General features: G+C 54.6%; 1 protein-coding gene across 9 annotated transcripts; it reads left to right on the forward strand.

Moving 5' to 3' along the window:
- The first annotated feature begins 215 nt into the window (after positions 1-215).
- SLC45A3 (solute carrier family 45 member 3) lies at positions 216-23,407 on the forward strand. Of its 9 annotated transcripts, none has more exons than XM_063613647.1 (8): positions 364-483; positions 1,252-1,448; positions 2,066-2,202; positions 2,524-2,970; positions 16,411-16,812; positions 17,677-18,462; positions 19,168-19,433; positions 21,607-23,407. In XM_063613647.1, exons 5-8 carry the CDS (start codon positions 16,641-16,643, stop codon positions 22,042-22,044), a joined length of 1,662 nt encoding a protein of 553 aa, XP_063469717.1. In that variant the 5' UTR covers positions 364-483; positions 1,252-1,448; positions 2,066-2,202; positions 2,524-2,970; positions 16,411-16,640; the 3' UTR covers positions 22,045-23,407. The 9 variants fall into 9 exon arrangements, with proteins under 9 accessions (XP_055090715.1, XP_063469717.1, XP_063469720.1 ...); XM_063613648.1 differs by lacking the exon at positions 364-483 and adding an exon at positions 516-1,055; XM_063613651.1 differs by lacking the exons at positions 1,252-1,448; positions 2,066-2,202; positions 2,524-2,970 and adding an exon at positions 14,794-14,914 and having other exon boundaries at positions 382-483; positions 16,411-16,727; positions 16,848-18,462.
- Positions 23,408-23,660: the final 253 nt, after the last annotated feature.

The raw sequence follows: 23,660 nt of genomic DNA on the forward strand, positions 1-23,660 counted from the left end.
CTGGACAGGTAGGGAGCAGCTCTGCCTGGAGATCGGGTGGCCAGAATGGCACGCCTGGGTAATGGTCGCAGCAGACTGGCTCCGAGGAGGGGAGGGGAGGTGCCCCGCGAAACCGGGTAGCTTTCACCTAAATGTTTGGTGGCGAGCGACAGAGGGGGCGGTGCCCTGCCCTAGGTAATGATAGGGCAGTCTGGGAGCCACACGGGGGCTGCGTCGCGGCGCGGCTACAAAGCCAGCTTCGAGACCTCCCGCTTTCTTCCCCTGGGTACCAGCCCCACCCCTCTATCCCCCCTCGCAGCACCCCCCACCTCCGTCCCGCCTCGCCCCGCCCCCCTCCTGGCAGTCCCAGCGCGCATGCTCTCTCCCCCCGCGGAGTAACCTGGAGATTTAAAAGCCACCGGCTGGCGCGCGTAGGGGGCAAGGAACGGGGGGGAACCAGCCTGCACACGCTGGCTCCGGGTGACAGCCGCGCGCCTCGGCCAGGTAGGAGCGCGCCCCTTCCTCTCCCAGGGGTGAGAGTCTCGGCGCGGGAAACGGAGCAGCAGTGCGTGGCCGAGCTCCGCGGTGTCGCATGTTTTGCGCCCCGCGGGATGGGGCCGCGCCGTGGCCGTCCGGGGCGCTGCGCGCCGAGCCCCGCGCGAATCCCACAGGAGGGCGCGTCCCACGCGCTCTGCCGGGGCGGGTGCCGAGTGCCCGGCGCCTGCACGGGTCCCTGCTGAGCTGTGCTTTCTTCCGCGGAGGGCGGGCAGGCAGGAGGTGCCCGCGCTGTCCCAGGCCGGGCGGCGGTGTGGGCGGGGAGCGGCCCCTCCCCGGAGCCCCGGGCCAGGCCGGGCCGACGGCTGGCGGACCGGCCGCTGGCTCCTGTTGCAGCCTCCCGCGTCAGACTTTTCTTTGGAAAGTTGCGTTTATTTTCTTCTCTTGTCTGGGCTTCACCGGAAAGGGGCAGGATGAGTCACTGCGGCGCGCACAGTCCGGGACTTGGGGGAGCCGGGACGGGGGCCGACGGCCGCGGCGCCGCGGGGTGCTCAGGCCCGGGCCGGCTTTCTTGAGGAAGAGTGAGTTATTAAGAGAGGGAAAGGGGACTGAGCCCTCTTGGACTTACACCTGGGGCGAGCTCCGGGCACAGAGTTGGGACTGGACCGTGTGTGTGTGTGTGTGTGTGTATGTGTGTGTGTTACTGTGTCCCCTTTTCAGCCTCAGTTTCCCCCTCTGTGGGGAGAGAAAGGCCGCTGTTTTCTCCTCGCCTTCCAGGTCTCAGGTGGGGAAGGAGAGAGTTCTGCAAACGGCAAACAGGTGTGATGTGGTGGTACCTGGGCATCCCATGCAGCTTCTCAGAGCTCTGGGCCTGGGCAGGCCTGCTGGAAAAGCCCCAGGGACCTGCATGCTTTCTCCCGAGTGCGGGTCAGGCCTTCCTGTAGTCTTCCGCTCCCCCCAGGCACTGCAGTCCTGTGAGTTGCTCTTGCCCTTGACCTCTGAATCAGCCTCCATCTTCCTGACAGACACTCTTGACCTGCTCAGCTTTTCCCCACCCCAGGGCGTGTTCCCTATGCTTCCTCTTTTTCCAAGGGGCCAGAGTTGGGGGTAGGGAGGGGTTTGGCATGGTGGGTACCTGGTGAGGACTCGCCCTTCAGCTGTTACACAGACCCGGTCCCAGTGGAGCAGGGACTAAGAATAGACCAGCTGCTGTCTTGCTGCCTTGGAGTCTGCAGCCGGGCATTGCCAGTTGACCAGGGCCCAGAGTGACCCTTGCTGGGGTCCTGGAACCTTTGCTCAGGGGTGAGGTTGAGGTCCTAGGGGCTTCGGACTACCTTTCCTGATGCACTTAGCAGATCTCCTTTCAGAGCAGAGACCGCCTTGGTGTAGACTCACCTGCCCGAGGCCTGGGAAACAGGCTGGCCTGTGGGGTGGGAGTGGGAGGGCCCAGGAGGCCCAGGCTAGACGGGAAGCCTGAGGAAACCCATAGAGCAGCATATTGTAGGGGATAAGTGGGACGTAATTTGAGGTCGCAGGCCATTCTGTTGGATCAGTCCCATTCCCTCATTCCTCCCTTATCTCCTCCCACCAGGCCTGTCGTGGAGCCAGGACTCTGTTGTTCTGAAAGTGCTCAGAAAATGCAGCTTGAGTCAGCAGAATGAGTTTGAAGATAAAAATACAGCTGTGGATGAATGTACAGCTGTGGACAGACAGGCCCCAATTTAGTGGGTGTGTGTTAGGGGGAGTTTTCCTATGTATTCATGGAGTGTGTGGTGAACTTCCCCATCCCTCCTGGCTCCCTGAATAACCTTGAAGGAGGAGGAGGAGTAGACAGTGATCCCTGGTGGTCTCCTGAGCCCCTTCCAGGCCACTGGGTGGTGGAGGGAGAGTGGAGGCCTCCCTCCAGCTCTCCCCTTACCCAAACTGGAGCTTTCAGCTTGGGCAGGGGTGGTCTGAAGACTCAAAGTAAAGTTAATTTGAAGACTTTAAGTACTATCATCTGGACGTCACAGCCTGATAAGTTTCTTTTCTTTTCTTTTCTTTTTTTAGATGAAGTTTCACTCTTGTTGCCCAGGCTGGAGTGCAATGTCACGATCTCAGCTCACTGCAGCCTCCGCCTCCTGGGTTCAAGTGATTCTCCTCCCTCAGCCTCCCAAGTAGCTGGGATTACAGGCACCCGCCACCATGCCTGGCTAATTTTTGTATTTTTAGTAGATACAGGGTTTTACCATGTTGGCCAGGCTTGTCTTGAACTCCTGACCTCAAGTGATCTGCCCACCTCAGCCTCCAACGTGCTGGGATTACAGGCACCCGCCACCATGCCTGGCTAATTTTTGTATTTTTAGTAGATACAGGGTTTTACCATGTTGGCCAGGCTTGTCTTGAACTCCTGACCTCAAGTGATCTGCCCACCTCAGCCTCCAACGTGCTGGGATTACAGGCGTGAGCCACTGCACCCAGCCAGAAAGACAGTTTCTATATTGGCTGCTTCACTAGGTGAGCTCCACCAGCTTGGCAAGTTACTTAACCTCGTCCAAGCCTCAGTATCCCTGGCTGCAAAATGGGAATGATAATACTTACTGTATGGCTTTGTTAAGTAGATTATAACAGACATAAAATTTATAAACATATAATTATGTGATATATAAAGTCTAAAAATTATAGCTTTATTAAATATTGTATATAGAGTACTAAACTGTGTGTCTGACACATAAGTGCTCAATAAATGTTAGTACCAACTATATATTGTATCGATCATTTGGGACTGAATAGACAGCAGTGCCTAGCCTGGGACTCTCTTCTTGGGCCTTGCTCTTAAAAAACAGAAAACAAAAATCTGCTCTAGACCTTATTTCTTTGGTAGCAAGGTCTCCTGGACTTTGGGGAGTCCGTTGAGAGATTGAGCTTTGGCAAAATGATTTGAATCTGATTTCCTCTTGCACAAGTTATTTAAACTGTTTCAACTTCCTCCTCTGTAAAATGAGGATAATAGTACCTACCTCACTGTATTTCCAGGATTAAATAAGCTGATGTAGGTAAAGCTCTGAGCACAGCAGCTGCTTGTAAAAAGAGCTTGATAAATGTCAGCTGCTGTTATTTGGTGACAATGGAGCCAATCATTGTGGTTTCCACTTAGAAACCAGAGTTTCTTAGCAAGGGAATTGGCCCACTGATAACTATATGTAAGCTACGAAGGACACATCTGCAGTTGAACTTGTGGTCTGTGCAAAGATCACAGCAGGGTTGGATGTCCATATCTCTCCTGTACTACTCTGCTACTATGTGACTTTTATTTAATTAGTGCAGAAACCCCTGCCCAGCCTACCTTCCCAGAGTGTACCCCTCAGGCTGGAAAAGGGTACCATGAACATGAATGTATATCCTGAGAAGTTAAGAGCCTTCCGTGCAAAGAGTTATTTGTTGTTATTTTTAGGAAAACTGTATAGGGAGGGTGCCCTGAAGTTGGGATTCTGCTTTGTCCTCCCTCCCCAACCCTTAGGATCTTTTGCACTGTTCTTTGGTGTCCGGAAAAAAAAAATCCAGCCTAGCTTTCTTTGAACAGTTAGTGGCCCTGTTTGCTGGGCAGCAGGGGTGGAGACTGGACCAGCTGGTACCAGGCCCAGTGTCTTGAACACTGATGCCACTTGACTCCCTGCAATAGAGCTGGAGTGTTGAGCTTTGTCCAGTGTATTAAGTGTCTCTGCTTGGGCTGGGGAGAGGGGGCAGCTGGTGACAGAGCCATCACGGGATGCTCCTGATCCCTGGCCAGAACTTCCTGTTGAATCCTTTTTTCTACTACATGGTCTGTGTTTTCCCCTCCACGGGAAGAAATCCACAGTTTTGCCACCGGCCCTGACTGACTTGTGGAATATCTTGCTTCTGATGTTGGACATGGGCCTGCTTCCCCTATTGGCCTTGACTTCATTGCCTGTAAAATGGAGATAAGCTTCACCTTGCATGGTTATGGTGAGCATTAAACGTGATGTGCATATTCAGCCAAGCACCTGCACACGCCGGGTGTTCCACAGATGTTTGTTCCTTTCCCCTTCTTTGTTACTTCTGGAGATCACTTTCTGGGGAGCGGGGAACCAGCCAGCAAGAAGGGGTTTGGAGGCCACTTCCTGGTGCTGTAGTCCACAGTTCCCCAGTCACCATATCCAGGATAGCAGGATGCCCAGCCAGAGGGGATACCCTCAGGAGCAGCCAGCCCACAACAGCAGTTCTTGTCTTTCCCCTGTGGTCGCTGTGTGCCCCGCTGCCCCCAGCCTCGCTAATCTCAAGTGTACTTTGAGTTGGCAAATAGTGTTCAAGCTAGGAGTGCCTGGCCCATCCCTAGGGATGTAGCAATTTAGATTCCCACTCCTGGCTCCTGTCCTTAGTGAGCGGAGCACCCAGGTAGCTTGAACGTGGCTCTGCCTGGATCCCAGGCACACTGGTAAAATCACATCCAATGGGAATCCTGATTCAGCCTTACCCATAGGCCTTCTATTGGGCACCTACTCTTCTCAGGGCCTGTGCTTCCTGCTTTCCAGGAGCTGGAGCACTAGTGGGGAGGAGGGCAGTGGGGGAAGGACTGCAAATCCAAGACACTGAGGACAGTGGGCAGCCTCCAACCCTGGGGGCTGCCTGGTTAGAGCAGTTGAGATTTAGCGGGGAGAGGGGATACTTGACGGCTTGGTTTCCAGGGGGCTGTGGAGGAGGTGTGAGATTTGAGCTGGGCAGGGCTCAGATGGAGGGGAGAGGCAGTCCAGGAAGGGGAAGTAACTGGAGCACGGTGACCACGTTGGAAGCAAAAAACAAGCCTAGTGCTGATGAATTCCCTTATTTGGGTGCCCATGGAGGTATGCTGAATCATCTAGGGACACACAGATAGCCAGCCCGGATCTGAGATCAAAACCCAGTCTCATGATTTTGAGTCCGGTATTGTTTCCAGCACACCTCACTGGGGAGAGACCAAAAGGAGGGGTGGGAGTGATTAGAAGTCCCAGGCTCCACGGGCCTTGTTTTACAGACATACACCCTTTTCTGCTGTTGGGGCTCAGAAAACAATACCCCAAAGTGAAGGCCTCAGAGGCAAAGTTTCTGTCTGATCTCCTGTCTCTCACCCCTTATTCTCTCCTGAGGCAGGCCAAAGCGAATCCCTCTTTTCCAGGGCAGGTCGTAGAAACTAGAACCCTTCTCCCCAAAGCCAGCCATACAACCTAAAAATATTACTCTTTCTGCTGGCTTTCTGGGTAAGAACTGGTGATAAAGAAATGATCTGACCTGCCTTGTTTGATAGTAGTCATAAGGCCCTCATTGCAGAGGGGTCCTACCCCATTCCTGGGAGGAAGAAATCCGGCAACGGAGAGGCCGAGAAGAATCTGGACAGGCCTTGCTGAGCTTCACCACTCAGTGTATTAGCATTAGCTCATACCATTTTCGTCCGATCACATTTCTGTATCCTGTGTGTGCTTCTTCAAACCTAAGCATAAAAATGGATACTTAGGCTGGGCACGGTGGCTCACGCCTGTAATCCCAGCACTTTGGGAGGCCGAGTTGGGTGGATCAGCTGAGGTCAGGTGTTCGAGACCAGCCTGGCCAACAGAGTGAAACCCCACCTCTACTAAAAATACAAAAATTAGCTTAGCGTGGTGACACACGCCTGTAGTCCCAGCTACTTGGGAGGCGGAGGCAGGACAATTGCTTGAATCCAGGAGGCAGAGGTTGCAGTGAGCTGAGATCGTGTCACTGCACACCAGCCTGGGCAACAGAATGAGAGCTAGTCTCAAAAAGAAAAAAGAAAAGATACTTCACCCTGTGTCTTTGGGTTTTCATTTCTAAGGGCTCTTGTGTCATATAAAACTATTATCAAATAAATTTGTATGCTTTTCTCTCTCTCTTTTTTTTTTTTTTTTTTGGAAACACCGTCAATTTTGAGATGGCACCTCACTCTGTTGCCCAGGCTGGAGTGCAGTCACGCAATCTCAGCTCACTGCAACCTCTGCCTCCCAGGTTCAAGTGATTCTCCTGCCTCAACCTCCTGAGTAGCTGGGATTACAGGCACGTGCCACCACACCCAGCTAATTTTTATATTTTTAGTAGAGATGAGGTTTTACCATGTTGCCCAGGCTGGTCTCAAACTCCTGACCTCAAGTCATATGCCTCCCTCGGCCTCCCAAAGTGCTGGGATTACAGGCGTGAGCCACTGCGCCCAGCCTGTTATGCTTTTTTCTTGTTACCATATCTTTCGTTATAGAAGTGTCAGTTCTGACCTTTATGATAGGGAGAAAAAAGGGATCTCCCCCACCCCTACCCCTATACTGCGTGGTACCTATCTGCTTATCCTTCAAGGCTAAGCAACATGGCCATTCCCTCTAGGAAGCCCTGGAAGAACTGCATGTGCCCCCCACATTGGGTCCCACCCCCACCACGTGGATTTGTATCTTCACACTTGTGCCACTGTGCCACCTCATTGCACACCGATTGCATTTTATCCCTTTTGCCAAAGGGAGCTGCGATCAGTTGTTTCTGTGTCCCCGGCACCTTCACAGCAGGCTTACGCACAATTGAGGCTCTGTGGTGTTAGGTGTGGGCGGGTGGGTGGGTTTCAGTGCTGTTTGACATTCCCTTAGGGGAGGTTAGGTTGCATGCACTGAGGTATACTTCCAAGGGTCAGCAAGCTTGGGATCTTTAAATCAGAAAATGAGTTTCTTTGGGAGCCCACCCTTTCCTTGCTCACCACTGAGTAACTGTTTTTGAGAACACGCTTGGAGAGTACTGAGTCTGACTTGGAGCCCTCTGTTTATAAATGGGACTGATCACAGACTCTAGGACTCAGATCTAATAAAGCCTTACAGGCCACTGAGTTTGAAACCCTAGAGGTGTGGGACATGGCAGAGTTGGAACCAGCACCATGGTCTAACTCTTGGTCCAGGGCACTGCCCATCTGTAGGTTTTCATAGATCTTTAGTCTCCTGGCCTCTTTCCTGTATACCTCACCTCCTAAGGGAGGCCAGGCTAAAGGGAAGACTAGGATTGGCTGTACATGGATAGAGAGAGCTGTCTAGCCTGGCTGACTGGCAGGGTTCAAGTTCAGTAGGAGGAAGGCCATTTAGGCTTCTCTTTCCAGGGACTGTACGAAAAGGCAGGATGGGGGGAAGGAACTTCCAAGTGGCCTGGACACTGTGCCAAGCTCCCTCTTCCCCCTCCATGTTCCTATTCCCCTACCTTGGGCCAAGGAATTTCTTGGTACTGCTGCCCCGCCTTGTAGGGAAGCATTTATTGTGGCCCAAGAAGAGAATTCAGTTACTAATTTCTGCCAGGAACAGAGTCCAACTCTGGGAAGGACTAGGGAAGAGGGTAGTTCTGCCCCCAGATGTCCTGGTTACTCGGCTTAGTTTCAGGTGACCGCTGACCCTTGGCACTGTGTTGGTACCTGAGAGTGTGTGGGCAGGTGAAGGATGGGGTAAGTGCAGCTGGGGCGTCCTTCTCCACCTCATTCCCCTTGACTCATTGGTAGGAGGCCATGAAAGTCCAAATACAAAGTAGGGATTTTATATTCCTATTTCACAAGGGTGAACATGAATCCCTTCCTGAATGTCAGGTAGCCTCATCAGTGAGCGCTTAGAGGGCACCTGCCCGTGAAGGAGCAGCTGCCAGGGGTGGGGGGTGCATGTGAGATCACCTGGCTGCACAGATGTAAAGAACCTTCAGCATTATCCAGATTAGCTCTCATTTTATGGGTGTAGAAACTGAGTCCCAGAGAGGTGAGATGGCCTGTCTAGGGTACACCGCTCTTAAAAAAAGTGGCTGAAACAGGACTGCTCTCTCCTGGCTCCCAGTTCAGAGCACCTTCCAGCATTTTCAAATGGTTCGAATTTTCTGCACAACCATTGTTTATTTGCGCAACCTTGAGACTGAGCTGTTCATCTTGAATATGAATATTAAACACCTACCTTGGATTTGGAGTGTATGAATTGTATAAGTTAATAGAAGGTACAATATATCAAGTACGTGGCACACGCTAGACGCCTCTGAGGCAGTTAGTAGGGGTCGGCCACTGTGTTCGTTTTCCCTGTGGATGGAAATCGTGCTGTCTCATAACTACGGGATCTTTGTCCCACCTTCTGCCTCCCTTCTCAGCCTTCCTCCAGCAGGCAGGTCTGCTGCAGTGACCTCTCCTCACCTGTTGGGGCCAGCACCTGGGGAGGCAGTTGCATTCTTGGCATTCCTCTTGCTGCTAGGGGCTGGAAGAGGCGCTGGTGTGGTGGGGGAGGCACGTGGGTGAGGGGGGGGAATGGAAACCAAGAAGAAAGTGTAGTTGGTCTCCCCTAACCACAGCCGCTCCTGTTTGGGAATGAGAAAGCCCTGGCCAGGCGCCGTGGCTCACGCTTGTAATCCCAGCACTTTGGGAGGCCGAGGTGGGCGGATCACGAGGTCAGGAGATCGAGACCATCCTGGCTAATACGGTGAAACCCCGTCTCTACTAAAAATACAAAAAATTAGCCGGGCGTGGTGGTGGGCGCCTGTAGTCCCAGCTACTCCGAGAGGCTGAGGCAGGAGAATGGTGTGAACCCAGGAGGCGGAGCTTGCAGTGAGCCGAGATCGCGCCACTGCACTCCAGCCTAGGTGACAGAGCGAGACTCCGTCTCAAAAAAAAAAAAAAAAAGAGCCCTTCCTCCACTGAGGAGGCGACCAAAGAAGTGGCCGCCAGGAACTTTCATATCCTGTATCTCAAACACACTCCACATCTATGAAGTTGGTGGTATTAATCTAAGTTTCCGTGCCTGTAAAATGGGTATACTAATTGTACCCACCTCATCGGATGGTTGGAAGACCAAGATGCACAGCAGAGTGCCTAGTATGTATTATAACCTCAATGTTAGCTGCTATTGTGCGTTTTCTTTTCTGTTTTCTGTGTGTTTTTGTGGTTTTTTGTTTGTTTGTTTGAGACAGAGTCACCCTGTTGCCCAGGCTGGAGTGCAGTGTGGCACAATCTCGGTTCACTGCAACCTTGTCCTCCCGGTTTCAAGCAATTCTCATGCCTCAGCCTCCCGAGTAGCTGGGATTACAGGTGTGTGCCACTATGCCTGGGCCTGGCTAATTTTTGTATTTTTAGTAGAGACGGGGCTTCACCATTTTGGCCAGGCTGGTCTCGAACTTCTTGACCTCAGGTAATCTGTCCGCCTCGGCCTCCCAAAGTGCTGGGATTACAGGCAGGAGCCACCGTGCCCGGCCTGCTATTGTTCATTGTGGATGAGGAAACTGAGGCACGGGTAGGTCAAGTTACAGGCTCATGCAATTATAGTAAGTGGTGGAGCTGGCATGCAAACCCAGGTCAGGCAGACTGCTAAACCCAGGGCAGCCTGCAGAGTCTGCCAGGGTTTGGGGACGTCAGGATTCAGAGGGTTGTGGTCCCTCAGGTGGAAGAGAGCTCCAGGTTGAAGAGCACTGCTGGTTCTGGTTTGGAGGGCATGCCCAGTGTGACCTTGGATTGCAGCTGTTCTCAGAAACGAAGTGTGATCAGGAGGCCCAGGTGCCTGGAGTCAGAATGTGTGTCTGTATTGACCGTCACCATGGGATTGCCAGGTGACCCTTGGGAGAGTCCCCATGCTTCAGCCCCAGCTTAGGCTGTCCAGGACTGACTCTGGCCAAGGTGAGGGTCAGGCCAGCCCCAGAATCCTTGTCACTGGGTAGGAGAGGGGAGGGGAGGGGAGGGCAGTGCTGGCTCTAGGGACTGCCCCTCTGTCCCTTCCCCTCCCCTTCCCCCAATCTCGTCTGGCATTTGTTTCCTTTCCAAAGCTGGACTGGGGCTCTCAGACAGGGCAACAAAAGCCACTCTCCACCGCGCCACAGCCACCTGTTGGGTTTTCACACATTGGGGGTGAGTGGGGGGAGGGAGCCGTTGCCCTTTTCCCAGTGTCTGTGGTGTGCCCCCTCTGCCCCCCTAGGGCCTGGGATTCTCTTTGCTGCCCGATGTGACGGGCTCAGGAGCCAGAGGGGGTGGGGGCCGGCAGCAGCTGGAAGGGGAATTGAGTGGGAAGGGGCCGGCGCTGGCAGCCGGAGAGAGTTTGATGGATTACTCTGCAGGCCGAGAGGTTTCTCCCTAATCCCCCTTTGTGTCCCGGCCTGCAGCCCCCTCACCCTCTCTGACAAGCTGCTAAGCAGAAGGCTTCCAGTCCCGGTGAAGAAAAGGCAGCTCAGCAGGGCGAACTCTAAATCCCTGGCCTCCGGGCCCTGGGGGAGGCAGGCACCAGGGAGCAAGTCCGGGATGGGGCTGGGGTCCCCCGTCCCACTGCTGGCCCTTATTCTTAGGAGTCCCTCAGGTGGGGGGGGGTGCTTCATTCTGTGTGGGGTCCTCAGGTGCCCCTGGGAGCCCTGTGAAGTCGTGGGCCTCCGCTTTTTCTGCAAATCACTGTTTTTTTCTAGGGCAGAACTGGGGAAAGCAGAGACCCTCACTGCTTTGGAAATATTTCACCCCAGAGAATCAAAGACTGAGTGGCTTGGGAGTCACCAAAGCCATGGTTGTCTAATGCCACGTCCCTCCCGCCATCTCCCCAGTAGCCCAAGCACACAGGACCCCTCACAAAGGGGATCTGTCATGATGGGGAGCTCATTGTCTCACAAGAATGCTCATTTCCAGGTCTCCTGGCTAGTGCAGGCTCTTTCTGGGGTGTCCCCAAGGCTCCTGTGGAGCTGCCGTGAGAGTGGGGCTCATGGTGGGGAGTGCAGTGTGCCAGGTTTCATTAGGTAAGGTGACAGCATTGGTCCCCTGGGACTGGGGCAAGTAGGGGGTGGGTAATGGGGATGAGGGCTGGGGATCCCCCAGACCTGAGAGGTCCACTCCCTGCCCCCAACCTAGACGACCCTGGAGAGCTCAGTTTGGAGCAAGGTGCTGGGGTCGCCCCTTCTCTGCCATTTCACTGACCTGGGGCAGGGCAGCCTTGGTGGGGTGTGTGTCTGGGAGGTTGGCCCAGGGTGACCCCACCCGCTTTCCTCAGCTGAGTCATTATTCCTTGTGCCTCACCAGCCCCCGATTTCCCCTTCTGTGGGGAGGGCTGCGGGGTGGCTGTGAAGGGGAGAGGAGCCGCTTCTGAGGAGCCTGGGAGAAAGCAGAGAGTCTTTGTGAGTGTGCAGGGAACACGCAGGGTCGCCGAGCATGCGGGGTCAGAGTGGGGGCTGCAGCCGTTTGATGTGCCTGGGTGGGGTTTGACACTGGCCTGCATAAAGAGGCCTTAGAATTGCTGCATGACACAGGCCCGGGGCGGGGGCTGCCCCCAGCCTGGGCTTCCACGGGCCTCTGTCTGTCAGTAGAGGGAATCTGCTCCCCCAGCTCCACCTCAGCCGTGCGGGGTGGCAGGAGCCCCTTTGAAAGCCCTCAAAGACCTCTTTATACATCCCCCTCTGACCCTCCCTTCCCTTAGGGAGCTACCAGGGAGTGGGCTCGGATCAGCTTTCCTCCTCCTCTGCCACTCTGTCTTCTGTATTTTGGACAAAGTTCAGGCCAAGTTTGTTCCTGTTGCTCAGTTTCATTTCCCCCAAAACTCCCTGCTTGGGGTCTGGTCTGAAGTGGGGGCTTTCCAGTCCAGGAGGGTTTATCTGAGCCACTCACCACCTTTGAGCCCATAGGAGCTGCTCCTTCTGGAGTTGGGCCTGGAAAGTCCTCGGTGTGTGGGGAGCACGTGGGAGGAGGAGGACTTAAGCCCTCACCCTTGCTTCTACTGCCACCCCTTGCTCTTAGCCATTCATTCATTAGGTAAACATTTCCCGGTCCCTTTTCTTGCTGGGGTGGGAGCCAGCCCTGGGGGTGTCACATATTGGGGTGCATAGGATCATGTATCTCCCAGTACCTGGAGGGGTGCAGTGAGGATCCAGATTCACTGACCTTGCCCAGGGCCCTTGGTCTCTCTGGGTTTTGATTCTTTTCCCCCAAGGATGAGGAAGGATGACCTGGGGCAGAGTTCCAGAAAGGTTCCCAGAGGCCTTAGGTTTCCTCCAGCTTTCTTGCTGTCTTGCCATTGCTGGGCCCAGAGAGGAGGGGAGATGGTTGGAACTTCAGAGGGACTTGTCCTAGAAGGCTGCCTGTTCCTTGCCTTTCTGAGAGGTCAGCCCCTCCACTTCCTTCCTCTTCCTGCCCACTCCTTGCCAGGTGAACACTCTGAGGCTGGCTCTTCTGGTTGATCTTGTCTTTGCCAAAGTGTTCCAGGAGTAGTAGGGCAGGAGGATTTTAGAAGCATCTCCAAGACTGGAGGGTGTAAGGGAGAATTGGACCCTGTCCCCAGGAGGACGGGGGAGTTCCGCAGACTTGGGGCAGGAGGCGGGGTTTCAACACTAATCTGTCACTTGCAAGCTTTGGCAAGAAGCTTGCCCTGAGGCTGCTGATTGGAGTGGTGGCCAGGAAAGTGGTACTGAAAGACTTCTTGTTCTCTGACCTCCCTGAGCCTGAGAACTGAGAAAGGCTGGGCTCCTCCATTTGTGCTCCAGGGAAGGCGGCCCTGGAAGGGGGATGGCGAGCAGCTGGACTTAGTGCTCAGGAGTCCTCTGTGGTCTCCTTAGCCCGAGGACCCTGGAGTAGGGATGAAATGACAGGGACTGGGCCACTGGAAAGGATGCAAGGATAAGAAAAGGGGGCTTTGGAGGGTAGAGTGTGCTTATGGGCTTGGAACTCCTCAGGCAATTCTGGGCTGGGAAGAGTAAAGTCTGGGGGTGTCAAGAGGACTCGACCCGCTGGGCAGAGTAGAACTCAAACGAGGGAGGATGGTCTCTGCAACCAAAGAATACAGGGGTGCTTGAAGCCTGCCCCCTTCCTAGTCAAATCCTTTTCCCACCTGGCCCAACCCCTAGTTACCAGGTAAAGAATCTCTGGGTGGGGGTGGGGGGCATTGGAGAAAGGCACCCCAGGAAGGGGGAGGCTAGTAATGAGCTATCTGGGCTGTAGGAGGATGGTGGGGGGCACTCTTCTCTTTACCTCTTTCTTTTTGTCTTTTTCCCATGTGGGCTAAGAAGGATCCTGCTAATTCCTGGGGGGCCTGGGAACTGGATTAAGGGAGGGGCAAGGCAAATGGGGTGATTAATGGTTGCTGGACAGCTGTGGTTTATTTTATTTTTCTTATTTTTTAGAGACCAGGTCTCACTCTGTTGCCCAGGCTGGAGAACTCTGGCACGATCATAGCTCACTTGCAGCCTCGAACTCCTGGACTCAGGAGATCCTCCCACCTCAGCCTCCTGAGTAGCTGGGATTATAGGTGCATGCCACCATGCCCAGCTAATTTTTATTTTTTTATTTTTTGTTTTATGTATTTATTTTTATTTTATTTGAGATGGAGTTTCACACTGTCATGGGGCTGGAGTGCAGTGGCACAATCTCGGCTCACTGTAACCTCCGCCTCCCAGGTTCAAGCAATTCTGTTCCTTCAGCCTCCCGAGTAGCTGGGATTGTAGGCGCACACCACCATGCCCAGCTAATTTTTGTATTTTTAGTAGAGATGGGGTTTCACTACGTTGGCCAGGCTGGTCTCGAACCTCCTGACCTCAGGTAATTTGCCTGCTTTGGCCTCCCAAAGTGCTGGGATTACAGGCATGAGCCACTGTACCTGGCCTATTTTATTTTTATTTTTGTAGAAACAGGGTCTTGTTATGTTGCCCAGGCTTTTCTTAAGCTCCTGCCCTCGAGCCATCCTCCCACTCCAGCCTCCCAAAGTGCTGAGATTACAGATGTGAGCCACTGTGCCTGGCCTGCAATTTATTTTAAACAATAGGGAGCAGCCAGGACTTAGAGAATGGGTGCAGGTTATGGGCGAGGCTGGGTCTAACAAAGTCTGTTTGCTCAGGGAGGACCTGGTCTCCTGAAAACCCAGAGCATATTAGCATTCAGGGCCCTCCCAGAACAAGGGTGGGGAGTGGAATGGGCTGGAAGCCTTTGGCCACAGAACCCCTCCCTTTAGGCTGGATGGCACTGCCTCTTGGTCTCTGTGCTGTCTCCTGCTTTCCTTCTTGGGGGCACTGTGGAAATGCAGCAATGAGAGGCTCAAGTTGAACCTATGACAGCTCAGCTAAGACTGAGGTCTGGCCTTCCACCTTCCTTTTGGAGACAGTATGGGTCAGTATTTTACACACCTTCTCATGCCACCTCCATAGGAGGCCGTGTGCCCCATCCCAAAGGGTGAGTCTGAGCAGGATTTAGGGGAGGAGGCTGCTGGTTGCCCAGCCTTATCTCAATTCCCTTCCTTCATGATCTGCCAGCTGCAAAGCCCCTGAAGGTGGTGGTGGAGTGAACAGACCTTACCCGGGACTGATAGCCATCTGATTTTTTTTTTTTTTTTTTTTTTTTTTTTTTAGGCAGTGTCTCCGTCTGTCACCCAGACTGGAGGCAGTGGTCCGATCACTGCACACTGCACCCTTGACCTTCCAGGCTCAAGCAATCCTCCCATCTCAGCCTCTTAAGTAGCTGGGACCACAGGTGCGTACTACCACGTCCGGCTACTTTTTAAACTTTTTGTAGGGAGGGGATCTCGCTGTGTTGCCCAGGCTGGTCTCAAACTCCTGGGCTCAAGTGATCCTCCTGCCTTGGCTTCTTGAAGTTCTGGGATTATAGGCGTGAGCCACCACACTCAGTCCTGGCTGATTTCTCTGTGGCACAGCTCAGAGCACCCACAACATGCTTTGTAACATGCAAGGCCCCATGGGGCTTAGTATTATGTGAAAAGATAAGAGAAGTTGAAGTGTCTTTTATTATGAGGTGCTGAGATTGGCAGCGGGCATGAGTAGGGGCTGGGGGTGGTGGAGGCACCTGCCACCATGCCTGGCTAATTTTTGTATTTTTAGCAGAGACGGGATTTCACCATGTTGGCCAGGCTGGTCTTGAACTCCTGACCTCAAGTGATCCGCCTGCCTCGGCCTCCCAAAGTGCTGGGATTATAGGCGTGCGCCACCACACCCAGCTTTTCATAGTCACTTCTAAGCAGAGGCTTAGATACTGCAATAGGTGTATTGTCGGGAAGCAAGACTTGGAGGCCACTTGCTTGGCGGGGGAGGTACAGGATGGTTCTCTCTGCACAGGAGGCAGGGCTAGCAGGAAGGGGTGTGGGACTTCTCTGCTGAAAATTGAAAAGAGCACAGAAAAATTCCTTTCTCTGCCATTTAAGGAGCACAGAAAGGCTGCCCTGGAAGTGGCTGGGCATCCTGCCAGCTTGGGGGAGTCACTGGTATCATTACAGGTGTTGCCAGGTGGTGTGGTTTCATGCCCCTGTGAGCTAGAACCTGGGGACGGCTCCACTCTCCCATGACAGTTGGACGGCCACGTGAGGGATTGTTTCTTCCCCTTGAACACTGAACTCAGGGAGAAACTCAAGGGAGAGATTTTCAGGCCTAGGCTTATCCCAGGGAGCCTTCTCTAAGTTAAAACCCAACCCAACAAAACAGCCTCTCCTCCCTTTCCCCTTCATCCTGGTCTTTGGGGTTAGGGGTTGTGGTGCAATGTGGCTCATGGCCAAGCAATGCAGAATAGGAAGTGTCACTCTTAACAAAGGGGAATTGAACACCCCAGGTTTGGGGAGTAGAAAGAGAAAAGCAAACAAACCAGGCCTGGCAGAGGGTCTCCAGGGGCACCTTGATAGCTGGGCAACTAAAAATTCAGTTGGTTTGATTGCTCCCCCCCCTCCCCAATACTAACAGGGAAGGGCAATTGTAGATTTTTCGAAACAGAGAATAACCGACATCTGTTTGGCTCTGGAGTATGCTGAGGTTTAAAAAATCATATTTACCTTATTAATTATGTCAGCCTTAGGCTAATATTAACATGCATTTCCTGACTGGGCAGAAGGGGGTGGCACCTCGGTGGCAGGGCCAGTCGCTAGCCTGTGAATGATCAGGATCCAGACAATTTAGAGCAAATCGTGGAGACCTGGCTCCCAGGACTTAACACCCCGTGTGCTTGTGATTGCCCCGCCCTTCTAGGATCTGAGTGATGAGATGTGTCCCCACTGAGGTGCCCCACAGCAGCAGGTGTTGAGCATGGGCTGAGAAGCTGGACCGGCACCAAAGGGCTGGCGGAAATGGGCGCCTGGCTGATTCCTAGGCAGTTGGCGGCAGCAAGGAGGAGAGGCCGCGGCTTCTGGAGCAGAGCCGAGATGAAGCAGTTCTAGAGTGCTTGAACGGCCCCCTGAGCCCTACCCGCCTGGCCCACTATGGTCCAGAGGCTGTGGGTGAGCCGCCTGCTGCGGCACCGGAAAGCCCAGCTCTTGCTGGTCAACCTGCTAACCTTTGGCTTGGAGGTGTGTTTGGCCGCAGGCATCACCTATGTGCCGCCTCTGCTGCTGGAAGTGGGGGTAGAGGAGAAGTTCATGACCATGGTGCTGGGTGAGTCACTACATCCTCCTTCCTTCCTGTTCCAGATACGTGCCACCCGGGATGTGGGGCAGGAGTACCTCTGCCCTGGGAGCTGCTTGGAGGGAGAGGTGGTCTGCTGGGAAGGCATTGCTGGGCAGGAGGGTGACCCTGGGCTGAGGGGGTACACCGAGAGAAAGAAGAGAATACCAAGGACATACCCCAGTCACCTCTGGATCCCTGGTCCTGCACAGTGCCTGGCTCATAGGAGACACTGGAGAAATGCTCCTAACCTTTGGCTAGCCCTTTTATAATTTATAGCAATTATCTCATTTAATGCTTACAACCACCATTTGAGATGATCCATTTTACAGAGAAGGAAGCAGAGGCTTTTAAGATGTTAGGTAAGTCTTAGCCAAAGCCAAATAGCAGCTGAGCAGTAGAGCTGGGACTCCATCAAGGTCTCCCAGCCAGGGCTTGCTCCTACCCCTAGGACAGGGGGCGGGCTCCTGACTCTGCAGATAAATTCTACAAAAGCCACAGAAGGCAAGTAGTCACCATGTGTGACAACCCCTCACCCCCAGGGAGAGGGGCCCCTGTGAGGATTGCAGGCTCTGGAGTCACACTGCTTGTTGAAACGCTGCCTCTTACCCTCCCTAGGTCTGCGCCTTTGAATAAGTATCACTTCTTAGTTGCTCCATGCCTCAGTTTGTCCATCTGAAAAAGGGGGCATCTGTAATGCCTGTGTTACGAGGAGTAAGTTACGCATCCCCGTGAAGACGTAGCACAGTGTCGAGTACGGAATGTTATTTCCATCCTTCTCACGGAGCTTGGTTCCCCTTCCCCTTGCCCTTTACTTGTCCCAGCCATTGACTCATACTACTTCCCTTCTTGCAGGCATCGGTCCAGTGCTGGGTCTGGTCTCTGTCCCACTCCTAGGCTCAGCCAGTGACCACTGGCGCGGACGCTATGGCCGCCGCCGGCCCTTCATCTGGGCGCTGTCCTTGGGCATCCTGCTGAGCCTCTTTCTCATCCCAAGGGCCGGCTGGCTGGCAGGGCTGCTGTGCCCGGATCCCAGGCCCCTGGAGCTGGCACTGCTCATCCTGGGCGTGGGGCTGCTGGATTTCTGTGGCCAGGTGTGCTTCACTCCACTGGAGGCCCTGCTGTCTGACCTCTTCCGGGACCCGGACCACTGTCGCCAGGCCTACTCTGTCTATGCCTTCATGATCAGTCTTGGGGGCTGCCTGGGCTACCTCCTGCCTGCCATTGACTGGGACGCCAGTGCCTTGGCCCCCTACCTGGGCACCCAGGAGGAGTGCCTCTTTGGCCTGCTCACCCTCATCTTCCTCGCCTGCGTAGCAGCCACACTACTGGTGGCTGAGGAGGCAGCGCTGGGCCCCACCGAGCCAGCAGAAGGGCTGTCGGCCCCCTCCTTGCCGCCCCACTGCTGTCCATGCCGGGCCCGCTTGGCTTTCCAGAACCTGGGCGCCCTGCTTCCCCGGCTGCACCAGCTGTGCTGCCGCATGCCCCGCACCCTGCGCCGGCTCTTTGTGGCTGAGCTGTGCAGCTGGATGGCACTCATGACCTTCACGCTGTTTTACACGGATTTCGTGGGCGAGGGGCTGTACCAAGGCGTGCCCAGAGCTGAGCCGGGCACCGAGGCCCGGAGACACTATGATGAAGGTAAGGCCTTGGCAGCCGCGGAGGCTGGTGTGGGAGCCGCCCACCAGAGACGACACTCGGGGCTGTGTCTGGGCTGGTGCCTCTCCATCCCGGCCCCGCCATCTCTGTCAGGAAAGTGGGGATGGACCCCGTCTGCATACACGGCTCCTCGTGGTTGTGGAACATCTCTGCTCGCAGTTTCAGGAAGGCCTCTGGCTGCTCTAGGAGTTTGATCAGAGTCATTGCCCCAGTTTGACAGAAGGAAAGGCGGAGCTTATTCAAAGTCTAGAGGGAGTGGAGGAGTCAAGGCTGGATTTCAAATCTGCCTGGTTCCAGCCGCAGTGTGCCCTCTGCTCCCCCGACGACTTTCCAAATAATCTCACCAGCGCCTTCCAGCTCAGGCGTCCTAGAAGCGTCTTGAAGCCTATGGCCAGCTGTCTTTGTGTTCCCTCTCACCCGCCTGTCCCCACAGCTGAGACTCCCAGGAAACCTTCAGACCACCTTCCTCTGCCTTCAGCAAGGGGCTTTGCCCACATTCTCTGAGGGTCAGTGGAAGAACCTAGACTCCCATTGCTACAGGTAGAAAGGGGAAGGGTGCTGGGGAGCAGGGCTGGTCCACAGCAGGTCTTGTGCAGCAGGTGCCTGTGGTCCCGCCTTCTCATCTCCCCGAGACTGCTCCTACCCTTCCCTCCCAGGCCCTGTCTGATGGCCTCTCTCCCTCTGCAGGCGTTCGGATGGGCAGTCTGGGGCTGTTCCTGCAGTGCGCCATCTCCCTGGTCTTCTCTCTGGTCATGGACCGGCTGGTGCAGCGATTCGGCACTCGAGCAGTCTATTTGGCCAGTGTGGCAGCTTTCCCTGTGGCTGCCGGTGCCACATGCCTGTCCCACAGTGTGGCCGTGGTGACAGCTTCAGCCGCCCTCACCGGGTTCACCTTCTCAGCCCTGCAGATCCTGCCCTACACACTGGCCTCCCTCTACCACCGGGAGAAGCAGGTACTCGTTGGCCGGTGGGTGGAGTCAGGGTGGGAGGGGTGGTCAGGGTTTTTGGGAGGCAGACTAGCTCAGAACCTGGTATCTGGCAAGAGACTTTGGAGAATTCTTCTTTGAATCAGAGAGGAAGCTTATCCTAGCCCCAGGGCTAGAGGCTTGGGCTGCAGAAGAGTGTAGATGAGATTCTGGGAATGACTTCCTGGGGTCAGGACTGTGTAGCACTTGAATGGATGATTGCAGGAAATGCAAAATATGTTAGTGGAAATCCCGAAGAGTCAGGCCAGCAGGAGCCCTAGGCTTCTAGGCTGGTAGTTCTATGAAGAGGCAGGGCGCTGGATCAGATGACCCCTGGGCCATTCAGCTTCGGCAGATGGGAGTGGGAATGGTCCGGCCTTAGCAACACCTTTCTTCAGGGAGCAGCAACCTGACTTAGCCTGTGTCCTACTCTGGTCTCTGAGATGGGGCGGGCTCCTTCCTACCCCCTTTCTTTCTGGCTTATTTTTCTTTTCTGTCTAATTCCCTTTTCTTTTCCTGCCTCCCTCCTTTGCCTCCTTCCCTTTCCCCTTCCCCTGTGGCAGATATCTGAGCTTGACACCTGACCCACTCACTTGGGCACTGTGTAAGTTGTGGGGACCTTCTTCTTGGTTGGCCCTACACTAACTAGCCCCTCTAGGGGCCCCCTTCCTTGGGAAGCCACCTAACCCAGGCAGTGTGGTCATCCTTGTCCCCTCCACTGACCTCACTGAGCTACAAGCCTGGGTGCTGGACTCTGCCTTGAGGGGCATGAAGTTGGGGTGTCCCAAGGGAGGAGGAGATGCAGGACTGCTCTCATAGAGCTCTCAGACTGTAGGGAAGACCTGCCCCTGCGTCTCGTAGCACTTGAGGAGGAGTAGGTAAGTTCATAGCTGAGAGGCTGGTTAACTGAGTGGGTAGCTGCAGGGGTGAGAGGTATGGAGGGGAGGGGCTAAGGTTTTGGTTGGGGGAGCCTGGTCCCTGAGACCCCTGTTAGCCCACTGATAACCTTCTTCAGCCTTCACTCTTCTGCTTGCCTGGGCTGGGGGCAGGGGGCTGGCATCAGTGGCCAGGCCTGAGTGTGTGCTGTCATGCCAGGGAACGTTCTGGGGCTAGCCATCTTCTCCAGATGGAGGAGCATGTCTGTCCTCCGACCACTCGACTCCAGCCTCAGTGGACATTCCTGGGGTGGCAGGCAAGGAGGAGAAGTCCTGGGAGGCCCTTTCCTAACAGCAGCTGATGGCAGACTTGGCACTGCACGCTGTCTGCCTGTTCCTTTGCCCACTTGTTGAGCTGCATGGTAAGCCGTGGGCTTCCCTGGTGTCAGGTTTGAGCTCTGCCATGGCTTCCAGCTCGCAAATGTAGCCAACTCAACTCTTCTGGCATGGGGACAATGTTGGATAAGACCTGGCCTTGTCCTTAAATAGGAGGCTCTGGGCCATCAAGGGCAGGGGTTGGGGGGATGGTGGTCGACCAGTCACTCTGATCTAAGTCAGACAGCAGGAAGGAAGTGAGAAGCCTTCCACATTAGCACAGCTGGGGCTGGGGGAGGTGGGAAGAGGGGCATTCCTCCTGCTTGGGGTCTACTGGATTCTCCCTGCCCCAAGGCTGGGGACAAGGGAGCTCATGGCAGGGCAGCTACCCTAGTGGCATCTGGGACCCCAGAGAAGCAGAGCTTCTCTGCACAGAGCAATGAGGATCTCCAGATGTCGGAGTGGAGGGCAGGCAGGAAGGAAGGTTAGGAGAGCCTGCGTGGGGTTTCAGCCATCAGGGGCCCTGCCTTGGCTTTTGTTCCTCTATTCTGTGCATCTCTTACCACCATCTTCATTCCCCCTGTGTCTTTTCCTTACTTTGGAGCTCTGTTCTCTCTGACCTGTGGTATTGACTTTGTCTGCCTCTTACCTATTCTAAGAGGCTAGAGGAGACCTAGACTTCTGGGTTCACATTTGTCCCCACCCCACCCCGTTACCCTTCTCCCACTCCTGAGGAAGGGTCCTGGTTAGACCTGGACCAAGTAGGGTCTCCATCTTCTCTCCTGCTCCTGATTCTCATGAAGTCCCATTGCCCCTGGGATGGAGGCCAGGGTCTGTCCTCACAGCTGGGGGGGTGCCAGTGCTGGGTACCCACCTGTCCTCTTCCCCTTTTCTTCACCCCTCCGCCTTAGGTGTTCCTGCCCAAATACCGAGGGGATGCTGGAGGCGCTAGCAGTGAGGACAGCCTGATGACCAGCTTCCTGCCAGGCCCTAAGCCTGGAGCTCCCTTCCCTAATGGGCACGTGGGTGCTGGAGGCAGTGGCCTGCTCCCGCCTCCACCGGCGCTGTGCGGGGCCTCTGCCTGCGACGTCTCCGTACGTGTGGTGGTGGGTGAGCCCACCGAGGCCAGGGTGGTTCCGGGCCGGGGCATCTGCCTGGACCTCGCCATCCTGGATAGTGCCTTCCTGCTGTCCCAGGTGGCCCCGTCCCTGTTGATGGGCTCCATCGTCCAGCTCAGCCAGTCTGTCACTGCCTATATGGTGTCTGCCGCAGGCCTGGGTCTGGTCGCCATTTACTTTGCTACACAGGTAGTATTTGACAAGAGCGACTTGGCCAAATACTCAGTGTAGAAAACTTCCAGCACATTGGGGTGGAGGGCCCGTCTCGCTGGGTCCCAGCTCCCCACTCCTGTTAGCCCCATGGGGCTGCCGGGCTGGCCGCCAGTTTCTGTTGCTGCCAAAGTAATGTGGCTCTCTGCTGCCACCCTGTGCTGCTGAGGTGCGTAGCTGCACAGCTGGGGGCTGGGGCGTCCCTCCCCTCTCTCCCCAGTCTCTAGGGCTGCCTGACTGGAGGCCTTCCAAGGGGGTTTCAGTCTGGACTTCTACAGGGAGGCCAGAAGGGCTGCATGCACTGGAATGCGGGGACTCTGCAGGTGGATTACCCAGGCTCAGGGTTAACAGCTAGCCTCCTGGTTGAGACACACCTAGAGAAGGGTTTTTGGGAGCTGAATAAACTCAGTCACCTGGTTTCCCACCTCTAAGCCCCTTAACCTGCAGCTTCGTTTAATGTAGCTCTTGCATGGGAGTTTCTAGGACGAAACACTCCTCCATGGGATTTGAACATATGAAAGTTATTTGTAGGGGAAGAGTCCTGAGGGGCAACACACAAGAACCAGGTCCCCTCAGCCCAGAGCACTGTCTTTTTGCCGATCCACCCCCCTCTTACCTTTTATCAGGATGTGGCCTGTTGGTCCCTCTGTTGCCATCACAGGGACACAGGCATTTAAATATTTAACTTATTTATTTAACAAAGTAGAAGGGAATCCATTGCTAGCTTTTCTGTGTTGGTGTCTAATATTTGGGTAGGGTGGGATCCCCAACAATCAGGTCCCCTGAGATAGCTGGTCATTGGGCTGATCATTGCCAGAATCTTCTTCTCCTGGGGTCTGGCCCCCCAAAATGCCTAACCCAGGACCTTGGAAATTCTACTCATCCCAAATGGTAGTTCCAAATGCTGTTACCCAAGGTTAGGGTGTTGAAGGAAGGTGGAGGGTGGGGCTTCAGGTCTCAATGGCTTCCCTAACCACCCCTCTTCTCTTGGCCCAGCCTGGTTCCCCCCACTTCCACTCCCCTCTACTCTCTCTAGGACGGGGCTGATGAAGGCACTGCCCAAAATTTCCCGTACCCCCAACTTTCCCCACTGGCTCCACAACCCTGTTTGGAGCTATTGCGGGACCAGAAGCACAAAGTGTGGTTTCCCAAGCCTTTGTCCATCTCAGCCCCCGAAGTATATCTGTGCTTGGGGAATCTCACACAGAAACTCAGGAGCACCCCCTGCCTGAGCTAAGGGAGGTCTTATCTCTCAGGGGGGTTTAAGTGCCGTTTGCAATAATGTCGTCTTATTTATTTAGCAGGGTAAATATTTTATACTGTAAGTGAGCAATCAGAGTATAATGTTTATGGTGACGAAATTAAAGGCTTTCTTATATGTTTATTGGCATGTGTTTCTTTTATGAGGGGGACAGACCAGATCTTTCTACAACATTCTTAACTCTCAGTTCGGGGGGCCCTTCGGCTTTTGACAGCTTCACTTCCCAGTGGCCACCAGCAGGTGGAGGCATAGACCAGCACTCTTTGTGTCAGTTGCCAATTGGGTAGGGTTGTGCTGCACCTTGGATTGGGGGGTTTGGGAGTTGGGGAGAGGGGGTCAGGAGGTCTGAAGTGTGGGACAATGGTGGCATTTTCCA

The sequence above is a fragment of the Symphalangus syndactylus genome, chromosome 19 (assembly GCF_028878055.3).
Source record: "Symphalangus syndactylus isolate Jambi chromosome 19, NHGRI_mSymSyn1-v2.1_pri, whole genome shotgun sequence".
NCBI lineage: Eukaryota > Metazoa > Chordata > Mammalia > Primates > Hylobatidae > Symphalangus > Symphalangus syndactylus.

What these genes read in the sequence shown, in the direction of transcription:
- SLC45A3 (XM_055234740.2), top strand. Translation starts at nt 16,641, where the DNA reads ATGGTCCAGAGGCTGTGGGTGAGCCGCCTGCTGCGGCACCGGAAAGCC. An exon ending in GTTCATGACCATGGTGCTGG is followed by an intron (nt 16,813 to 17,676) that starts GTGAGTCACTAC and finishes CCCTTCTTGCAG; the next exon opens with GCATCGGTCCAGTGCTGGGT. An exon ending in CCGGAGACACTATGATGAAG is followed by an intron (nt 18,463 to 19,167) that starts GTAAGGCCTTGG and finishes CTCCCTCTGCAG; the next exon opens with GCGTTCGGATGGGCAGTCTG.